We start from the raw sequence: 19,205 nt of genomic DNA, 5'->3' as shown, positions 1-19,205 counted from the left end.
AACATTAAATTTTTAGTATTTTTCTGGCAAAGCTACTCTCTCCAACTTCCTTATTTCTTTCAGCCATGCCATTATCTCCTAAGTTATCTTGGACTTCTTTCCCTCCTTCATCCCCACATGCTAAACTCAGTTGATTTTTTCCCCCAAAATTTCCCCCTTGTCCCAGAGCTCATTCTCATTTCTGCCGCAGTAGCCCTAGTTCAGGCCTTTATCAGATGGCTCTTGAACTATTAGGATGAAATCCTGTTTCTCCCCTAAGTTACCAGATCAATTGCTAGATCATGTTTTCTAAAATATACTCTTTACTTTACTACCCCTTTGCCCAAAAGCTGTAATACTAGCCGTATTCTCTGAAGCATATAGGGCCCCACTCCTTCGGCTGGCACTCAAGACATTCCACTATGACACCCGCACTTTATCATTTCAGCCTCACTGCCTACCGCCCCCCCTACTGGAATCCTGTTCTCCTGCCAGCCTTCCCTCTGAATGTGCCCAACTTATTTATAAGTCTGAACAGCTGCTTCATTCCATTGCTTCTATCATTAGTGTGGAATGGAATCAAGATCCTAATTTGGGACTTTTTCTTTCCAAGTATGCTAAGGTCCCCCAGTTAGTTGGAAGAAGATTATAAAACAAGGATGTAGATTAGACCATGATGTTTTGGTGGCTCTGGCATCCCTTTCTCTTTCACTCTTCCCAACTTACTTCCAATCCTCATGGGTGTGTGTGAGTTCACTGTTTTTACATCAGTATGACAGAGAAGAGGTGACTGGGGGTTCTCTCTGCAAACTTACCTGCGATGGGTGGGCTCACCAAATAAGGCACTGCATGGAGGAAGTACACCACGCCAAGCGCTGATGACAAAGAGGTGGTCCCCACGATTTCTGCAGTCACTACTGGGATCAGAGTCACATAGGCACCATCAAAGTAGCCAAAAGTACAAGCGAAAGGCACGAGCAGCGGGAGACTTTGAAGCATTGGGAGGCAGAGGTAGCAGAGCCCATCCATTCCGATGGCAAAGAGGTAGCAAATATACTGGTAATTCTTCAGACACCTGTGGATGTGAAGACCAAGAATGAGTGCAGTATGCACAGGTTCTATCAAAGAGCTCTAGAACCATGCCCAGGTAGCAGTAAGCACTACAATTATTTATAGAGATGGCCTCCCCATTGTGTGTTTTCTATGTTGTCTTCCTGTCTTTCTTTTGGTATATGCAAATGCAAGAATGTATCTTCCCAGGAAGCATGGTATGGTAGAAAATAACCTGTGCTCTAAAATTAGAAAGATAGAAGTTTGAATCCAATTCTACCACCTACTAACTGCCTAACTCTAACCTCAATTCCTTTAGCTATAAAATGGGGAGGCTGTCTATCTCATAGTGTTATTCAAGGATAGTTGTGAAATAACACATAGAGTGTCAGGAGCCTAATATTGTCTAGAAGTCCACCATATTAGATGCTTTCAGATGTGTCATCTGTTAGTCTCCAGCACATCATATATGCTCAATAACCCAAGTGGTTATACAAAGAGGAAGCCATAATATGAAGAAACGAAGGTGATTTGCCAGAGATTATGAAGGTCTCGTATTAGGACTAAGTCTTATTTCAAGACCTCCCCAGTGGTACTTCCATGAACACTTCCCTTTGCAGATCCAAACCCATCTATGATACCAATTATTTTAAAGACTCTGTATAATATCAGCACCAGCAATTCATGCTTTACAAATGTTTTTCTGCCCACAATCTCATTTAAGCCTCACAAAATGCTATAATGTCCATAGGCAAATATTGAACTGGCCCATTTTACAGATGAAGACCCTTGAGGATCTGAGGGTTAGGTGATTTTCTCTAGGTCACAGGGATAATACGGGGCAGAGCCAGCACAAGAACTTAGGTCTCGTATATCTCAGATTAGAGATTCCTCTCTCAGACTTATACCAGGCTGCTTCTTGTTGAGTAATTTGATTGTAAAGATGGTTACCCTTTGCTCTCCCACCAACTCCTTAACCATTAAAAATGTGGATTTAATCCTAAATATTATATTCACGATACTGGATAATGGCAGTTGGATCCTGTTTAGTTCCCAAAGACATAACGTGTGAGAAGCCATAGGATGATAGCTCTTCCAGGTCATAGCTCAAGTGTGAAGAGTCCATCATTTAGGAGAATATGAGTAGTTTGCTCTCTTCAATCCAAACAGATTAGCATTAGCTGAAGAAACTACTCAGTAGATTTCTTATAAGTTTGGTTTCTAAGCCAGAAGCCTAATGAAACTATTTGCTATTTGCACTGTCAAATATAAATACGTGGCTACAGATAACGTGTTATTATTGACCTGATTCTCCTGCCTGGACTGGAGTCGGCTCTTCTCTCTATTGCCAGCCACTCTCTGGGGTGTTTCAAAAGAAACTAAAACAAAAGTTGTCTCACCGGAGGAATGACTTGACTTAGAATGGAATTAAATCTGTCACCAGAACTTCGCTTCTGCCATTTATACATACCCACCATCCTAAACAATCTAGAACAGGTGTCAGCAAACTATGGCCAAATCCAGCCCACCACTTGTTTTTTGGACTGTGAACTGAGAATGGTTTTTCCAATTTTGAAGGATTGGAAAAAATCAAAAGAACAATAAAATGTTGTAAGGGAAAAACTGTATGAGAAATTAAAATTTTAATTTAAAATTAAATAAAGTCTTATTGGAAATGGCCACTCTCTCGGTCACATATTGTCTATGGCTGCTTTTGTGTTACAACAGCAGAGTTGGATAGTTGGGATCATACGACCCACAAAGCCAATGTGACTTTGTCTGTTTAATGTCTGTCCCTTTACAGAAAAGTTTGCTGACCTCTGACTAGAAGAACCAACAAGGGAGTTGCCTTCAGATATCGAAAACCTGTTAACATTATTCAGACCTAGGTATTCTAGAGGGTAAGGTGATGAGGGGAAACTCAAAGTTTAAAGTCCCTAGTGGGGAGCCAATGGCGGTTTCATGGATTTTACCTTCTGTCGGTTAGCCATCCGAACGTGATATTGCCAATAATGTCAATCACCCCAAGTATGGACATAAGAAAAGCAGCTTGCTGGTGACTCACTCCGATACTCAAAGCATAAGGCACCAAGTACACAAAGAGAGGGCTGCAGCCGTAAGCCATGAATAGAACAGAGATGGCCAACACAACAAAGTCTGACATCAGTAAAAAATTGTATTCCTGCTGCAAAGAGCCACAGAGGCAGGTCTGCACCCATTCTTTAGTCCAAGTCGAAGAGGGAGACGCCCGCTGAAAGCCTTGTGTCTCAGTTCTACAGACATGGTTCTGCTCTGCAGTTGTTTGGTCATCTTTAAGAGTAATTGGCCGCATCAAGGCGCCGCAAACACAGAGATTCAAAACGAAACCCCCAAGGATAAGTAATGCTCCCCTCCAGGAAAATTGTTCAATAAGGAGCTGAACCACAGGAGCCAGGATGAAGATGCCAATGCCACTTCCCGACATGGAGATCCCATAAGCAAGGGCTTTCCGCCTGCTGAAATACTTTCCAACCATGGCAATAGCTGGAGAGTAACAAAGTGCAAATCCAAGACCTGGGGATAAAGAGAACTCTGTGAGTGCTGGTGGCACGGCATGAACAGCTACGGAAAGAACATTTCTCAGAATCATACTATTTGGAATAAAGAGAATCTGACCTTCAGATAAACCCTTTTAAAACTGCTTTCTACACCAAGCTGAAAATGGGTCTCCCCTCACCAGTCATCCACAATTTGGAAAGTATAGCATATATATGACTTTCTTCTTGGGAAGAAAAGCCTTAAGGGAATATGACTTAAGCAAAATAAAATGAAGAACTTAAAAACTATTACACAAGCTCAATTTGAATTAACTAGAAAATCAGGATAACACTGACCTAAGAAATTTATTCTCCCCACCAACACTTCTTTTTTAATAAATTAAAATTAATTTTAATAAATTAAATTATCTCTGGATAATTTAACTATTTTTAAATTATCTCTGGATAATTTAAGTATTTTAAAATTATCCAGAGAATTACTTCAACTCTTCACTGTCCCTGAAGACACAACTCTGATAATCTGGACCACACTGGAATTTGGGTTTAAATAGCATTTGTGACCCCATGAAAGCTCCAGAGTAATCTCACATATTAGGAAACATTGTGCCAATTTGATACATGAACATAGCATGTACACATAGCCACCTGAAAATATCCCTTAAAGTCAGCAGAAAGCCTCTTCAAGATTTTCCACTTCTATTCCTTTTAAGTCAAGAAAATCTGAAGGGCTTTAAACCCAGAATTTAAATGTCAAGGAAGGAAAAGGAGAACTACCTTCAGCTCCTGTTCCCATCTGCAGAGCAGGGTGAGCAATGATCCCAATTTGCCTGGACTGAGGGGTTTCCCAGATGTGAGGCTTTCAGCACCAAGACCAGGATAGTTCCTGGTAAACTGGGATGATGGGACACCCTAGCAGTCAGGCCCTTTGGATGACAGGGGACAGATACCTTTTTTAGCTGACAGAGCTAGATTTATAACCTTACTATGAGATTATATCCTTTATTGGCCTGATCATGCTACCTCTGTGGCCCAGACAAGAGTTTAGTGTTACCCTCCCCTCTGAGTGATGGGGCAGAAAACTGCTACTCTAGTCCCACCAACCAAGCCCACCTTGATCCTATGCAGTCCCTGTAAGTGTGATTTATGGAATGCACATCAGTTGCTTCTCTTTCTATGGGCTTCATTCTCTAAAGATACTTCCATAACATCGAAAGAAAATGTGCAATGTAAGAATATTCACAAGGGGCTTTCTTTTTAAAATGGTAAACCCCCATTTATTGGACAATGGTATTCACTATAAAGTAAGGGCAACTCAGGTCAACCACAGACAGTATTTCAATGTCTTGGCAAAGATGTTGGGAGAATGATCATTGCCGAAAATTTATGTTGCTCTGGCTAATGTCATATTGCTTCTGAGTGGAGAATCTCAGCCATACACGGCTGCCCAAGGGAAAGCCAGCAGTCACTGTTGTCAAGTGGCTGAATTAAAGTGGTGATACATTTTCACTACAGTACGACAGTCCATTGCATTTCTAGCCCTTTTGGTTAACTGCTAGGTTGGTGGGCTTGACAAGCCCCGGATAGGGTGGGGTGAGAAGGGTGGTACAAAGTGCCCTTACCTGTAAGAACTCCCAGAGTGAGGTAGAGATGCTTCAGACTGGTGGCAAATGAGCCCAGGATGAGACCAGTAGATGCAAGCAAGCCACCCAGCATGATTCCCACTTGACAGGAAAAATGGTTACTGACAACACTCCCAAGTGGAGCTTCAAAAACAATAATAAATAGGTTCAACACAAAGGCCTTGAGGGCACTGTGGAAAGGCTGTGGGTGCTGCATTGGCAGAGCAGAGAACGATCCATCTTCAAAGCCTCGAGCCCGCCCCACTCATTCTACAGATTTGGAAACCAAGGAGAGAGGAAGTGGCTTGTCCATAGTCCCACAGAGAATAAGTAGCAAAGCTGGAATTAGGATCACATCTCCTGACTGGCATTTGACGGCTCATTGCACATCTCCATTCTATGACAGCCATAATCCCAGGATTATGTGGTGTTTCTTAAACAGCGAATCAGCTCCTTTAAACTACATGTCACTTGCACAGCGATGTGCCTTGTATGTTTCATATAGTAGTGATCATACACAATTAACAATAATTATGACAGGTAAATGGTAGAGAAGGAAAGTGGGCAACACGGCATGGCCAGCAGTGTTATGCAGGAAAAGGCCAGGGAGAGAGATCATAGACAAATTTCACAATCTGGCACTGTTTCCGGGCTTTTGGAAACCCTGTGGATGAGAAATCAAAGCCCAGAAAATCTAGGAAATGAGATGATGACATTTTGGTTGGCCTCACTCTATTTGTGGTTTAACAATGTGTCAGAATTGTGCCAACTTCCAGGCTTATAGACTAATAACTAAAGCTGGAAGAGGCCAAAAAGAAATTGAAGTTCAGGGGAATATGACATACCCAAGATCACCAAGAACTATACAGTTCAGGGAACCTGACACCGAGTGCAGGGTTATTTCACCCTGTTATTCTGGCTCCTTGGGTCTCTCAGACTGATGGCAGAGACGATGGGTGAGGAATGTATGTGAATTTCTTTCTGAAGAATAATTCATGCTGACACCAGTACTCCTAGTAACAAGATCAGAAGAGCCAATTCTCTAGATATCTGTGGAGTATAATTTTTATATCAATCAGGTTAAAATTGGGTGTGACACAAATGTACATGATAGAATCAGTCATCAGCTTAATATCCCATCTAGTTAGAATAGTGGCTGGCTGCATATATAACCTCTGGAGAATAGGAATGAGCAAATCTCCTGAAAATATATCTAATTCTCCAGAATGATGCTGCTATGGCTATTGGAAAGTGACAAAATGTATACTAAACTCAATGAAAAATGTTCACTTCTCTGTTCATCATAGGGCAGATATGACCCCTATGGGTGTCCCAGATGTGATTCTGCAGAATTTAAATATTCTGCACCTAACATGACGCTGCTTTTAGCTCAATGCCTCACATGGTCATTGTGACCATTGTGGTCACTGAAGGTCATTTATTCCTCTTTGAGGGATTATAAATATTCTCCAAAGGATAATAGTGAGAGATATGAGTCACCTGTATCCTCCATGAAAGATAAACATGGCTGTCTTGGCATGCCCACACAAAGGCTGTGACTAATCATCTGACCCTGAAAACCAAGTGATCATCTTACTGGTTAAAAAAAAAAAGGCTAGAAAGAAAACCTGAAAATATGATTTTTTGATCCCTTATGACCTTCCAGCGTTATCAGTAGTGTCAACTTAGCCGTCTCGTGAAACCTAGAATTGCACTCAAATTCCTCCCAACCAAGGAAATACATTTCAGCACAAATCAACCAATTCCTGATTATGTACATTTTTCTAAAAATAAATATGAATCAGTACCTAGAATGGAACAGATGACATGATTTATGATACCAAATAATATAGTATTTCTCTTTTGCCATTAAGACATGGCCTGAAGATATAACAGTTTTCTAAAATACTCAGGAGTCATCTAAATGAAAGGATTAAATGGGTCTAGTCTGCAAATAGATCATTTTGATTTGACCCAATTACAGAAAATTTCTATGGCACTCATTTAATAACTTTGGTTGGAAATTTTTAAAAAGAAAAATCTCAAGGTTAGTTTTTCCTTACTATACAGATCGATGAGAGATTCCATGAATCTTGAGAACACTCTGTACACTGTACATAGCACCTGTGTGGCTCTTGATGAAAACTACAGCCGTAGTGAATGTGCTTATCTCATGATTGCACCATTCTATCCTTCTACAGTACTTCTCTAAGAATGAAGATTGATGCATGGAAAACGAGCCAAACTTTGAGCCCTCTGGGAAGGGACGAGAATGAAAACAAGACTTGCGATGTGACGCACATATTGTTGGCACTCATTTAAGGAGGTCACATTGAAATGGCTCATGGTGCTTTCCAATGGCTGTTTATGTGGCTGGAGAATGAGGGGACCACAGCATTCAGAAGAAAGCAAGGGCATATACTGTACGGTTAACTGCGTCCAAAATCAGGACAAGTCCTGTGATTGCCCAGTTCCCTATCTCTATAGGTATGTGTCCAACTGACTGTGTTCACTACCTGGTCCATCTGACATCAGCCAAGAATGTTAACTGCAAAAGCACATCTGGGTGGGTTTGGCTAAAGGCAGGATCATACTTTTCTTTTTATATGGTTTTAGCCAATTTTTAATCATAGCCCTTCTACTCAGAAAAACTGGTCATCAAATGTAGTGGAAGGTCACTGTCATGTATAGTTCAAGGGTAGCCAGTAATTATCTATCCCTGGAGATACTCACCACAGAGCATGGTCACACAGTCTACAATGGAATGGATCCAGGCTGTCTGTGCATAATCCTGAGAGAAGTATGTCTGGAAGTCCACAAAAAAAATTGAAATACACCTGAAAAAAAAAAAAGTGCAAGCATTTTATACCAAAAAAAAAAAAAAAAAAAGAATGAACATGTATTTGATTGAGAGTTTCAAGTTTTGGTTCAAGCATCTGTTCCGGTCTCCAGGGGTTTTAATTGATTTTCAATGGTACGTTGCTGGCCCGTAATAAGTGGGAAATCAGAAGCCAACCATTGGGATGTTCTAAGGGATAAGAACAAGTGTTTAGGACTTCCCTGGTGGCACAGTGGTTAAGAATCCACCTGCCAATGCAGGGGACACGGGTTCGATCCATGGTCCAGGAAGATCCACCATGCCGAGGAGCAACTAAGCGTGTGAGCCACAACTACTGAGCCTGTGCTCTAGAGCCCTTGAGCCACAACTACTGAGCCTGTGTGCCACAACTACTGAAGCCCACGCGCCTAAAGCCCGTGCTCTGCAACAAGAGAAGTCACCGCAGTGAGAAGCCCACGCACTGCAACCATGAGTAGCCCCTGCTTGCCGCAACTAGAGAAAGCCCGTGCACAGCAACGAAGACCCAACGCAGCCAAAAATAAATAAATAAATAAATAAATAAAAGAAAAAAAGAAACAAGTGTTCACCCACTAGAGCAGCTGCTGAAACCAAGTGGATGTGAAGATCACTGCTGTAGGGAAGGTCTTATGGAAAAGATGACAGTTCAGACACATAGATTGTTACGCATCATACTGTTTCATTAACATCTGAAACTTCTAAGAGGTTGTTATACAAGTTAAGACTTGACAATAAAGTGTTATACATCACCCAGCAATTTCACTTCTAGGTTTTAAGCAAAGTTAATAAACAGATGGTGATGATAATAATAATAGATACACATAAAAGGATATATATACTCTGGAGAACTATTTATAATAGCCAAATATTGTAAACAGCATATACGTCCGTCAGTAAGGGACTGGTTAAGTAACTTATAGCATATCAATAAAATGAAATATTAGGTATTAAAAATGATTTGATTTGTATTTATTGATTTAGAAATAAATTCACAATATAATGTTAAGTAAAAAAGTAAGTTACAAAATAGCTCATATAGTAAGGGCTTATTTTTATAAAAATGTAGTTCATGTAACTAGAAAAAGTCTGAAAGCATATAAATGAAAATGTATCCGGTCATTATATGTGCATGGTGAGGTTATAAATGATTTTTTTGTCTTTATTCTGCATTTTGAACTATTTTACAGTGAACCTGATTTCTTATACAATCAGAAATTTATGTGTGTGTGTGTATGGGGGTGCATATACAGAGACAGAGACAGAAACAGAGACAGAGACAGAAACAGAAACAGAGACAGAGAAATTTTTATGCTGAAAAATAGCTAATTACTTAGGAAAAACGACAGAAGTGATCCAGAAGCAATAGTTTGGAATGAACCGCACACAGATAATTCAGGACAGGAAGCTTTCAGAGCTCCGTGATAGCAGGGAAAGAAATCAGGCCTTGCAGCTTGGGGATGAGATAGGAGGTTATCTGTCTCCTTGGGTAGGACCACATTCCAACTCATTATGCTTCAGCAGCCCCTAATAACCTGTTATTTTACTCTCCCCTTCCTCTCCAGTTGCTGCTGGATGTAAAAGTGAGTGATGGAAAAGTTAAAGAAGGGGGAAGAGAATCAGGGTGAATCAGGACTGCTGTTATGAAGGTCCAGCTTCACGGGCATACAACCTGTACAGTCGCACAGAATCTGACACTCAGAAGCATTAAACTTGGCTTAACTCAGCTGTCACTGTCTTAAAATTCCTAATAATTTTATCTTTGAATTTTCATTTTGTAAGTGAAGTCCAATGGGACAACGAAGCATGCATGTGAGCAGAGAGCCACGGATTCTTCAGTCTGCAATTCTGTGCTTTTTCATTTGCATATAGCCTTAGAGATGCCCCAGGGCACAGAATTCCAGTAGACTCTTGTGTGGGAGTCCAGTAAGACTCAGACTGAGTACCAGGTAAGTGCGTTACACCTACAACTGAGTGAGCCTGTGCACAGGGGAGTGAGAGAGACCATGCTTTCCTTTCAAACCAAAACTTGCTTCAAATGCAGAAGAAGGCAATGGTGTTTTAAGAAAGACAAAGGGCCGAGGATTCCTATCAGATCCTTTCTTACTCGTGTTGCTTCTCTGGATTCGCTGATCGCTTATGCTGAAAATGATGACACAGAAGGAAAGTAAAAGGTAGGGCTACCGGTAATATAAAGACGAACGCCAGATTTGTGCTACTTATTTAACATTTCCATTTTCTTTACTCAGAACAACAGTAAATAGTAAATTTAAAACACCGTGAAAAACCGAGACCACTGAAAAAAGGAAAAGCTTCCCATTTTAGTACGTTTACCAGCCCTTTCTTCCCTGCCTTTTGAACAGGGGTCCTGCATTTTCGTCTTGCACCAGGCCCTGTAATTATGTTGCCAGTCCTGGTGATAGGAAAGAGAAATGGGACGGTATAGGGCAGCGATCCCCAATCTTCTCGGCACCAGGGACCAGGGACCGGTTTCGTGAAGACAATTTTTCCACGAAGGGGGGCGTGGTGCGGTGGGGTGGGGATGGTTCAGGAGGTAACGCGGGCGATGGGGAGAGGCAGATGAAGCTTCGCTCACTCTCGCCCTGCTCACCTCCTGCTGTGCGGCCCTGTTCCTAACAGGCCGCGGGCTGGTATCTGTCCGCAGCCCGGGGCTTGGAGAACCCTGGTATAGGGTGCTAAATTCTAAGTCCCAGAAGGTACTGGGATGGAGTTCGATGTGCAGAGTACAGATAGGGATCGACACTTGTGGAAGGAAGAGGACGGGAGCAGGATTGAGCAGAGAGAGCTGGGCAAACAGACGCAGGTCTGACGGGCCTCAGCCAATCCCCAGGGAAATGGGCGGGCCTTTACGCACCTCCCTCCGTCAATCACTGGACGTGGGCACCGCTGGAAGGGCGAGCCCTCGGGAGAGGCAGCTCTGCGCAGGTGAGGGGGACCCTGCGGACACTGACAGCTGCAAGCTGCCTGCTGACGTTCACCCTGCAGCTGAGGCCCTCTGGATGGCACACCTCCGTATTCACCAGAGTCCCGTTCTTGTCCTCCGCACTGAGCACTGTATGTGATGATATCTATCAAAGGGACATCGAAAGGTGTCCTTCCCCTTCCACTGATTTAAGAAACCAGACAACGTGCTATGGTAGATCCGATGCTAGGTTAATAATTATATCAGAGTTTGGAGGACTGAAACATAGTCACAACGAAAACGCAGAGAATGATAACATAAACTACCTGGCTGAGTATATAAATTTAAATTTAATTAAAATATTGCAGAACTTTTTCTAAAGCATGAGCTAACTGCAAGAGCCTTATACTAGTTTTAATTCGGTACAATAATAACAGGAAACTCTACGGTGTTTCTTAACATCCTAAAGATTGCTAGACTAGTACAAAAAGTCTATTATTTTCTCCTAACCACTAGGCCTTCGATTTAAGTGAATAATGATTTCTTGGCTATAGCCTCAGTATCAAAATAGTTAAGTTATCCTCAGCCCAGGGTTTCTCAATCTAAGCGCTGATGACATTTCGGACGTGAGAATTCTTTGTCCTGGGGGTTGTCCTGTGCGTTGCAGGATGTTTAACAGCGTCACTGGCCTCTGCTCAGAATGTCCCCAGACACTGCCAAAGGTCCCCTCGGAGACCAAAATCAGCCTGTTCAGGACCACTGATCTAATCAACTATCAAATTCTGCTTATTCTACCTTACACGTATCTTTCAAATGCTGCCACGGAGCTCCATTGCCTTTATCATTTATCATTCATGACAACACTCCTCTCCTGGACTGCAGCCAAAACCCTCCTAACTGATTTTCCTGAATTCACACTTGGCTACCTTCAGTATATTCTACACTCCATGGTCCAAGTGTCCTCACTAGAACACAAATCAGATCCCGATGCTTCAAACTTTTTAACGTGACTTATGAGACCCTGCGTAAGTTGGTCCTTCTTAGCATCTCTCCTTTCTTCCCATCTGGTGCATTCCTCACTTCAGACAGACTGAACTTCTTTCTACAACTTTTGACGTACCACACATGCTTTTTCACACCTCTGAGCATTTTTTTTTCTAGGATGCTCTCCCAGCCTCCCTCATTCTTTTAGTCTCAAGATAATAGTCAACTCCTCCAGGAAGGCTTCCTTGACTACCTGAGTCTGGGCTTGATACCTTTCTTAAGTATTTCCACTACATGCTGGACCCTTACCACACTGTGTGGCGATGTTCTTTGCATTTGTTTGTATTCTCCACTAGACTCTTGCTCTGTGACAGCAAAGATCATGTCTGTCTTATCTTGAATTGAATCCCAAATATCTAGTACCATAGCTTCCATGTATGGGGTGCTCATTAAACATTGTTCAAGGTTCAAGGTACGAAAGGAAGGAAATTAGGAGGGAAGGCAGGCTGAGAGTTGGTAGAGAAGTGACTGGAAGATAAAGAAGTGAAATGGTAGAGTAGCAACTTCAAGAACTTGAATGAGAAAGGAAGAGGAAGAACGGATGGCAGCTATGTAGGAGCACATGGCTAGATACGGTACAGTAGAGGTGTGAAGAATCTGAGTTTATAAGCTGAGAGAAAGAATTAGGAAAAGAGAGATGCAGAAGCTGGAAATGTGGAAGAACATAGGACAACTAAGAGGAAAGCACCCCAAATGATAATAAGATATTTTGGTGTTGTAAATCATAATCTCTTCTCTCCACTAAATTGTTTTGGGGGATTTAATATTTGTGGGACTATGTTTATTTCTTGTGACTTTTTTTATCTTGTTCTGTTGTTTTGTTTTCTGTTTGATGGGTTTTTTCCAACTGATTTGACTAGTCATATCAAACTGTAGTTATGTAAAATTCAGAAGTAACACCTGAGATTCTTGTCCAAACATGTGAGTAGGCTTGTCAGAGGTAAAATTTAATAACCACATACATATGCTTCTTTTTTTAATATATAAATTTATTTATTTATTTATTTTTGGCCGTGTTGGGTCTTCGTTGCTGCGTGTATGCTTCCTCTAGTTGCGGTGAGCAGGGGCTACTCTTCGTTGCGGTGCGCGGGCTTCTCATTGCAGTGGCTTCTCTTGTTGTGGAGCTAGGTGCGCGGGCTTCAGTAGTTGTGGCATGTGGGTTCAGTAGTTGTGGCTCATGGGCTCTAGAGCAAAGGCTCACTAGTTGTGGCGCATGGGCTTAGTTGCTCCACGGCATGTGGGATCGTCTCGGACCAGGGCTCGAACCCGTATCCCTTGCACTGGCAGGCGGATTCTTAACCACTGTGCCACCAGGGAAGTCCCACATGCTTCTGAATGACTGTGACTTTTATGAAATATGGGAAGAATTATTGTATTTTAATTTGTTCTCCAAAAGGAAAGGACCGTGGAAGTTTTCAAATGGTAAAGTTTCATGAGTTATGCCTTCTAAACAAAGGCATGACCTTAAAGAAAACAAATCTTATTGGGAGCACATGAGCTTCTCACTTTACAAATTATTTTTGTTGTCCCTTGGAATATTTGTGCATCTGACAGATGTCAGGAGAACTCGGTTCTGATCTCTGATTCCCGTGCTGAATAACTGAGAGTTTTGATGAAGCTTCTTAATCCCTCACGGTCTTGGTTTCTTCATCTATAAATTAAGCATTTGGGGAAGCATGACTGCATCAGTCAGAGTGGATTAGATCATGCTGCAATAGCAAACAACTCTGAACATCCTTCAGGGGTTGACAGGTTTTGATCCCATTGGTGTTAATATCACCCAAGTGTTGTTTGTTACAATGTTCTCAAAGATGCTTTCTCTCAAGAGGTCAACATACTTGCTGTCTCTATCTTGTCACTCTGCTATAAAATTCTTCTCTGGTAGAGTTGGAGGCTGACAACATCTGATATTTGGTAAAGACTTTTTTCTGGTTGATGAAGTTATCCACTAAGTCAACGCAGTAAGTAATCCACTGGGCAGTGTAGCCCAGTGGGTAAAAGCACTGCCAGTTATTCACCATGTGACTTTGGACACATCATTCAACCTCTGTGTGTTATTATAAGGATTAAATGACTTAATCAATGAAAAGTGTTTGGAATAATGCCAACAAGCACAGAGTAAGTGCTCAGCTAACATTAGCAATTATTTACAGGAATTCAGCTGTTGTTAAAAGAGCTCCACAGTTCCACAGGACTCTAGACATCTATTGCAATTAAGTTAATTTAGACCCAGAAGACTGAGAGAAAAGTAGGTCTCAGAGCTGGGGGTTTTCTTTAAACATTTAAAACAAGTGTTGTTTTGCAAGTATCAACTTCAATTCAATTTATCAATTTACTAATAGAATGTCATGTAATTACACTATGAAATATGATTCTTTCTTTTATATAAATTTATTTATTTATTTTTGGCTGCATTGGGTCTTCGCTGCTGTGCGCGGGCTTTCTCTAGCTGTGGTGAGCAGGGGCTACTCTTCGTTGTGGTGCGAGGGCTTCTCATTGCGGTGGCTTCTCTTGTTGCAGAGCACAGGCTCTAGGCACACGGGCTGCAGTAGCTGTGGCACATGGGCTCAGTAGTTGTGGCTCATGTGCTTAGTTGCTCCGCGGCATGTCGGATCGTCCCGGACCAGGGCTCGAACCCGTGTCTCCTGCATTGGCAGGCCGATTCTTAACCACTGTGCCACCAGGGAAGTCCTGAAATATGATTCTTAACATAGATAATGTGTTTGGTAACAAGATGTCTCGAAGAAAAAGTATGTAATCAATGCACATTAACAAACAGAGGGAGTAAATAAATGAGAATGACTACTTTAATAGCCTGCACAACTTTAAGCTTATATAAATTTTATGTGTAAGGAAGCATCATTAGTTACAAGGTAAGAGTGAAATATGATTTTTAAATGCCCTGGATTATAAATGGTAGCATTGTCTATAAAGCAAAAACCAGCAAGCAATATAAATGTCCATCAATAAAAATGTTTTAAATAAATTATGGAAACATCCATATGGTGAAATTTTAAGCACCTATCTTTCAGTGAGGTAGAGCCATATGTGCTGACATGGAAATATTTCCAAAAGATATTATTAAGCAAAAAAAAAAAAAGTTCAAAACAGTGTGTATAATATGATCCCATTGGTGTAAATGAAAAGAACATGCTTTATATATGGACATAAGGTTTTTAAAAAAATTTCTGGACAGATCTCAAGAAACTATTTATGAGATTAACTTTAGGCAGTGAAACAGGGATTCAGGAAGTGAGGAGAAAAAGGCTTTACCTTATATGTTTCTGTATTGTTTGAATTTTTACCTTCCAGATGTATGGTTTAACTTTTAAGCATATTATTTAAATCAAAGAGGAGGGAACATTCCCAAACTCATTTTATAAGACCAGCATTATCCTAGTACCAAACCAGAAAAGGACACTACTAGAAAATAAAACTACAGGCCAAATATTCCTGATGAGTATAGAGGCAAAAATTCTCAATAAAATACTAGCAAACTGAATCGGCAGCATATTAAGAGGATCATTCACCAGGTTCAAGTGGAATTTATTCCTGGGATGCAAGGATGGTTCAACATACACAAATCAATCAATGTGACACATCATATTAATAGAATGAAAGAAATAAATTGTATGATCCTCTCAATAGACACAGAAAAAGCATTTGACAAAATTCAACATCCATTTATGATAAAAACTCTTAACAAATTAGGCATAGAAGGAACATATCTCAGCATAATAAAGCCATAAGTCACAAGCCCACAGCTAATATCATGCTCAACGGTAAAAGGCTGAAAGCTTTTCTTCTAAAATGAGGAACAAGACAAGGGTGGCCACTCTCATCACTCCTATTCAACATAGTCCTAGAAGTCCTAGCCTTGGCAATCAGGCAAGAAAAATTAATAAAAGGTATTAGAATTGGAAAGGAAGAAGTAAAATTGTCTCTATTTGCAGATGATATGATTTTATATAGAGAAAATCCTAAAGACGCAACCAAAAGGCTCTTAGATCTAATCAATGAACTCAGTAAGTTGCCGGATATAAAATTAACATACAAAAATCAGTAGTGTTTATATACACTAACAATAAAATTTCCGAAAAAGAAATAAAGAAATTGATCCCATTTACAATAGCATCAAATACAGTAAATTTAACTAAGGGCATGAAAGATCTCTATGCTGAAAACTACAAGACATCAGTGAAAGAAACTGAAGAAGACACAAATAAATGGAAAGATATCCCATGTTTGTGGACTGGAAGAATTAACATTATTAAAATGTCAACACTATCAAAAGCCATCTATATATTCAATGCAATTCCTATCAAGAATCCAATGGCATTTTTTACAGACGTAGATAAAACACTCTTAAAATTTATATGGAACCACAAATGACCCTAAATAGCCAAAGAAATCCTAAGAAAGAGGTATCACACTTCCTGATTTCTAACTATAATATAAAGCTGTAGTCATCAAAACAGTTTGGTACTGGCATAAAAACAGACAAATAAACCAGTGGAACAGAACTGAGAACCCAGAAATAAACCTAAGCATCAACTAATGTTTGAAAAGGGAGCCAAGAATATTCAATGGAGAAAAGACAGTCTCTTCAGTAAATAGTGCTGAGATAATTGGATATTCACATGTAAAAGAATAAAACTAGACCCACATTTTAGACCACTCACAAAAATTACCTTGAAATGGATTTAAGGATTAAATATAAGACACGAAACTATGAAACTACTAGAAGAAAACATAGGAATAAAGTTCCTCAACATGGATCTTGGTAATGATTTTTTGGATATGTCACCTAAAACACAAGTGACAAAATAAAAAATAAACAAGCAGGACTACATCAAACTAAAAAGCTTCCGCACAGCAAAAGAAACCATCAACAAAGTGAAAAGAATGGGAAAAAATATTTGCAAACCACATATCTGATAAAGGGTTAATATCCAAAACATACAAAGAATGCACACCACTCAATAGTAAAAAAACAAATAACCCAATTTAGAAAATGAGCAAAGGACCTAAATAGACATTTCTTCAAAGAAGATATACTAAAGACCAACAGGTACATGAAAAGATGCTCAACATCACTAGTCGTTAGGGAAATGCAAGTTAAAACCACAATGAGCTATTACCTCACACCTGTTAAAATAGTCATCAGCAAAAAGATAAGAGATAACAAATGCTGGTATGGATGCAGAGAAAAGGGAACCCTTGTGCACTGTTGATGGGATTGTAAATTGGTACAGCCACCATAGAAAGCAGTAGGGATAAAAATAGAACTAGCATGTGATCCAGAAATTCCACTGTTGGGAATAGATCCAAAGAAAATGAAAGCACTAACTAGAAAAGATATCTGCACCCCCATGCCCATAGCAGCATGATTTTTAATAGCCAAGACATGGATGGATGAATGGATAAAGAAGGCGTGGTATATATATACAATGGAATATTATTCAGCCAGAAAAAAAATGAGAAAATCCTACCATTTGCAACAATATGAATGGACTTTGAAGGCATTCTGCTAAGTGAAATAAGTTAGAGCGAGAAAGACAAATACTGTATAATCTTAAATATATGTGGAATCTAAAGCAACAACCAAGTGCATATAAAAAGAGATCAGACTTATGGTTACCAAGGCAGGGGGGGTGGGGGTGGGGGGGGAGGGGAAGGGAATTGGAGGAAGGTGGTCAAAAAATACAAACTTCCAGTTATAAGATAAATAAGTACTAGGGATGTCATGAACAATATGATGACTACAGCTAACACTGTTGTATGATAGATAGGAAAGTTGTTAAGAGAATAAATCCTAAGAGTTCTCATCATGAAGAGAAAAGTCTTTTTCTTTTTTCTTTTCTTTCCTTTTTATTGTAGTTATATGAGAAGACGGATGTTAGCTGAACCTAAAGTAAATGTAAATCAAATCATCATGCTTACAAACTATTATATATAAAATAGATAGACAACAAGGTCCTAATGTATAGCACATGGAACTAAATTCAATATTCTGTAATAAACCATAATGGAAAAGAATATATATATTCAGTTATATATATATATACACACACACACACATATAAAAAATTGAATCACTTTGCTGTACACCAGAAACTAACACAACATTGTAAATCAACTATACTTCAATTAAAAAAATCATGCTGTATGCCTTAAAATTATATAGCGATGAATGTCAATTAGTTCTCAATAAAACTGGAAAAAGAATTAACTGCCCAATAGGCACTGATCCTCTGAATTGACAAATCACCATGCAGGCTGCTTTCCTAGTCTCTGTCTCCAGTTCTCTTGGCTGCTTCCTGGTGTGTCACCCTTTCCTCCTCTGAGCCTATTGTGCTCAGGTATCCTCCTCTCAGCCTCTCCCAGGAACCTCCGAAAACAGGCCTTTGCTGCCAGCCACAATCCTCTTTTCTGGTTTCCAGCTGCCCTTCTTATAGAAGCACTAAGCTCACTTCCAGAAATTTCCTCTCATGGGAGTGATGAAAGCTTCCACATGTAAGAACCAAGATGAAAGAGATTCCTTTTAACTCTATGACCTCCTCACTCCCAGAACACAAGATCCATAATCTAGATGGGAGAAAAATCAGACTCAACCATCATATTATTTTAAACAAATCTACAGTTAATTTTGACACATAATCAATGAATCCTTATTGTAGCAAACACAAACATCCTGCTTCTTTCCTGCATTATCTATTTGTTATGGGGGGAACATCGATGCTTTTATTGATGATGCCATCAAGTGAAGTTATACAGTGCAAATCAGTTTCTTTGGCTGCCAAGGGAGTGTTGTCAGAGAAGAGCAACACAGTTCAATTTGAATGAAGGCACCTCTAGAGGAGAGAGCTAGCACATGCAGATTTCAAGTGTGGCTTTATTCCAAATGTAAATGAGATGAACGCATCTCAGTGTACGCACGTTTAACTTAAGTATAGTCAAGGCTATGCCCTTGGGTAAAAGGAAAAGAGGAAACATGACCAAATGAGATGAGAGAATCCCTGTATTTATGCTCTTTCTCTCCTTCAACCTAGAAACCAGCCTCCGCTACCACAGCCAAGTGCAAAATGAAGCAAAAGAATTTAAATTCTAGGCTTTAAGCTTCCAGCGGCTCAGTCTCCTGGTGAGCTGAGAGGTTTTCAAGGACTATTTTGAGCTTATATATTTGTCCTTTGTGGGAT

General features: G+C 40.2%; 1 protein-coding gene across 9 annotated transcripts in view; it reads right to left on the bottom strand.

Moving 5' to 3' along the window:
* SLC16A12 (solute carrier family 16 member 12) overlaps positions 1–19,205 on the bottom strand; it is a 92,731-nt gene that overhangs the window by 4,884 nt on the left and 68,642 nt on the right. For 8 of the 9 annotated variants that reach the window (XM_036829715.1, XM_036829714.1, XM_036829712.1 and 5 more), the window contains 4 exons: positions 7,919–8,022; positions 5,186–5,329; positions 3,003–3,582; positions 795–1,054 (listed from right to left, as the gene is read on the bottom strand). In XM_036829715.1, the coding sequence (XP_036685610.1) occupies positions 795–1,054; positions 3,003–3,582; positions 5,186–5,329; positions 7,919–8,022 (1,088 nt within the window). The remainder of the gene's footprint in view (positions 1–794; positions 1,055–3,002; positions 3,583–5,185; positions 5,330–7,918; positions 8,023–19,205) is intronic. The other variant, XM_036829721.1, reaches the window with a different exon arrangement.

Source organism: Balaenoptera musculus, chromosome 16, assembly GCF_009873245.2.
Source record: "Balaenoptera musculus isolate JJ_BM4_2016_0621 chromosome 16, mBalMus1.pri.v3, whole genome shotgun sequence".
Lineage (NCBI taxonomy): Eukaryota > Metazoa > Chordata > Mammalia > Artiodactyla > Balaenopteridae > Balaenoptera > Balaenoptera musculus.
Note: the sequence above shows the minus strand (reverse complement) of the source record. Positions and strands in the feature narration are given on the sequence as shown.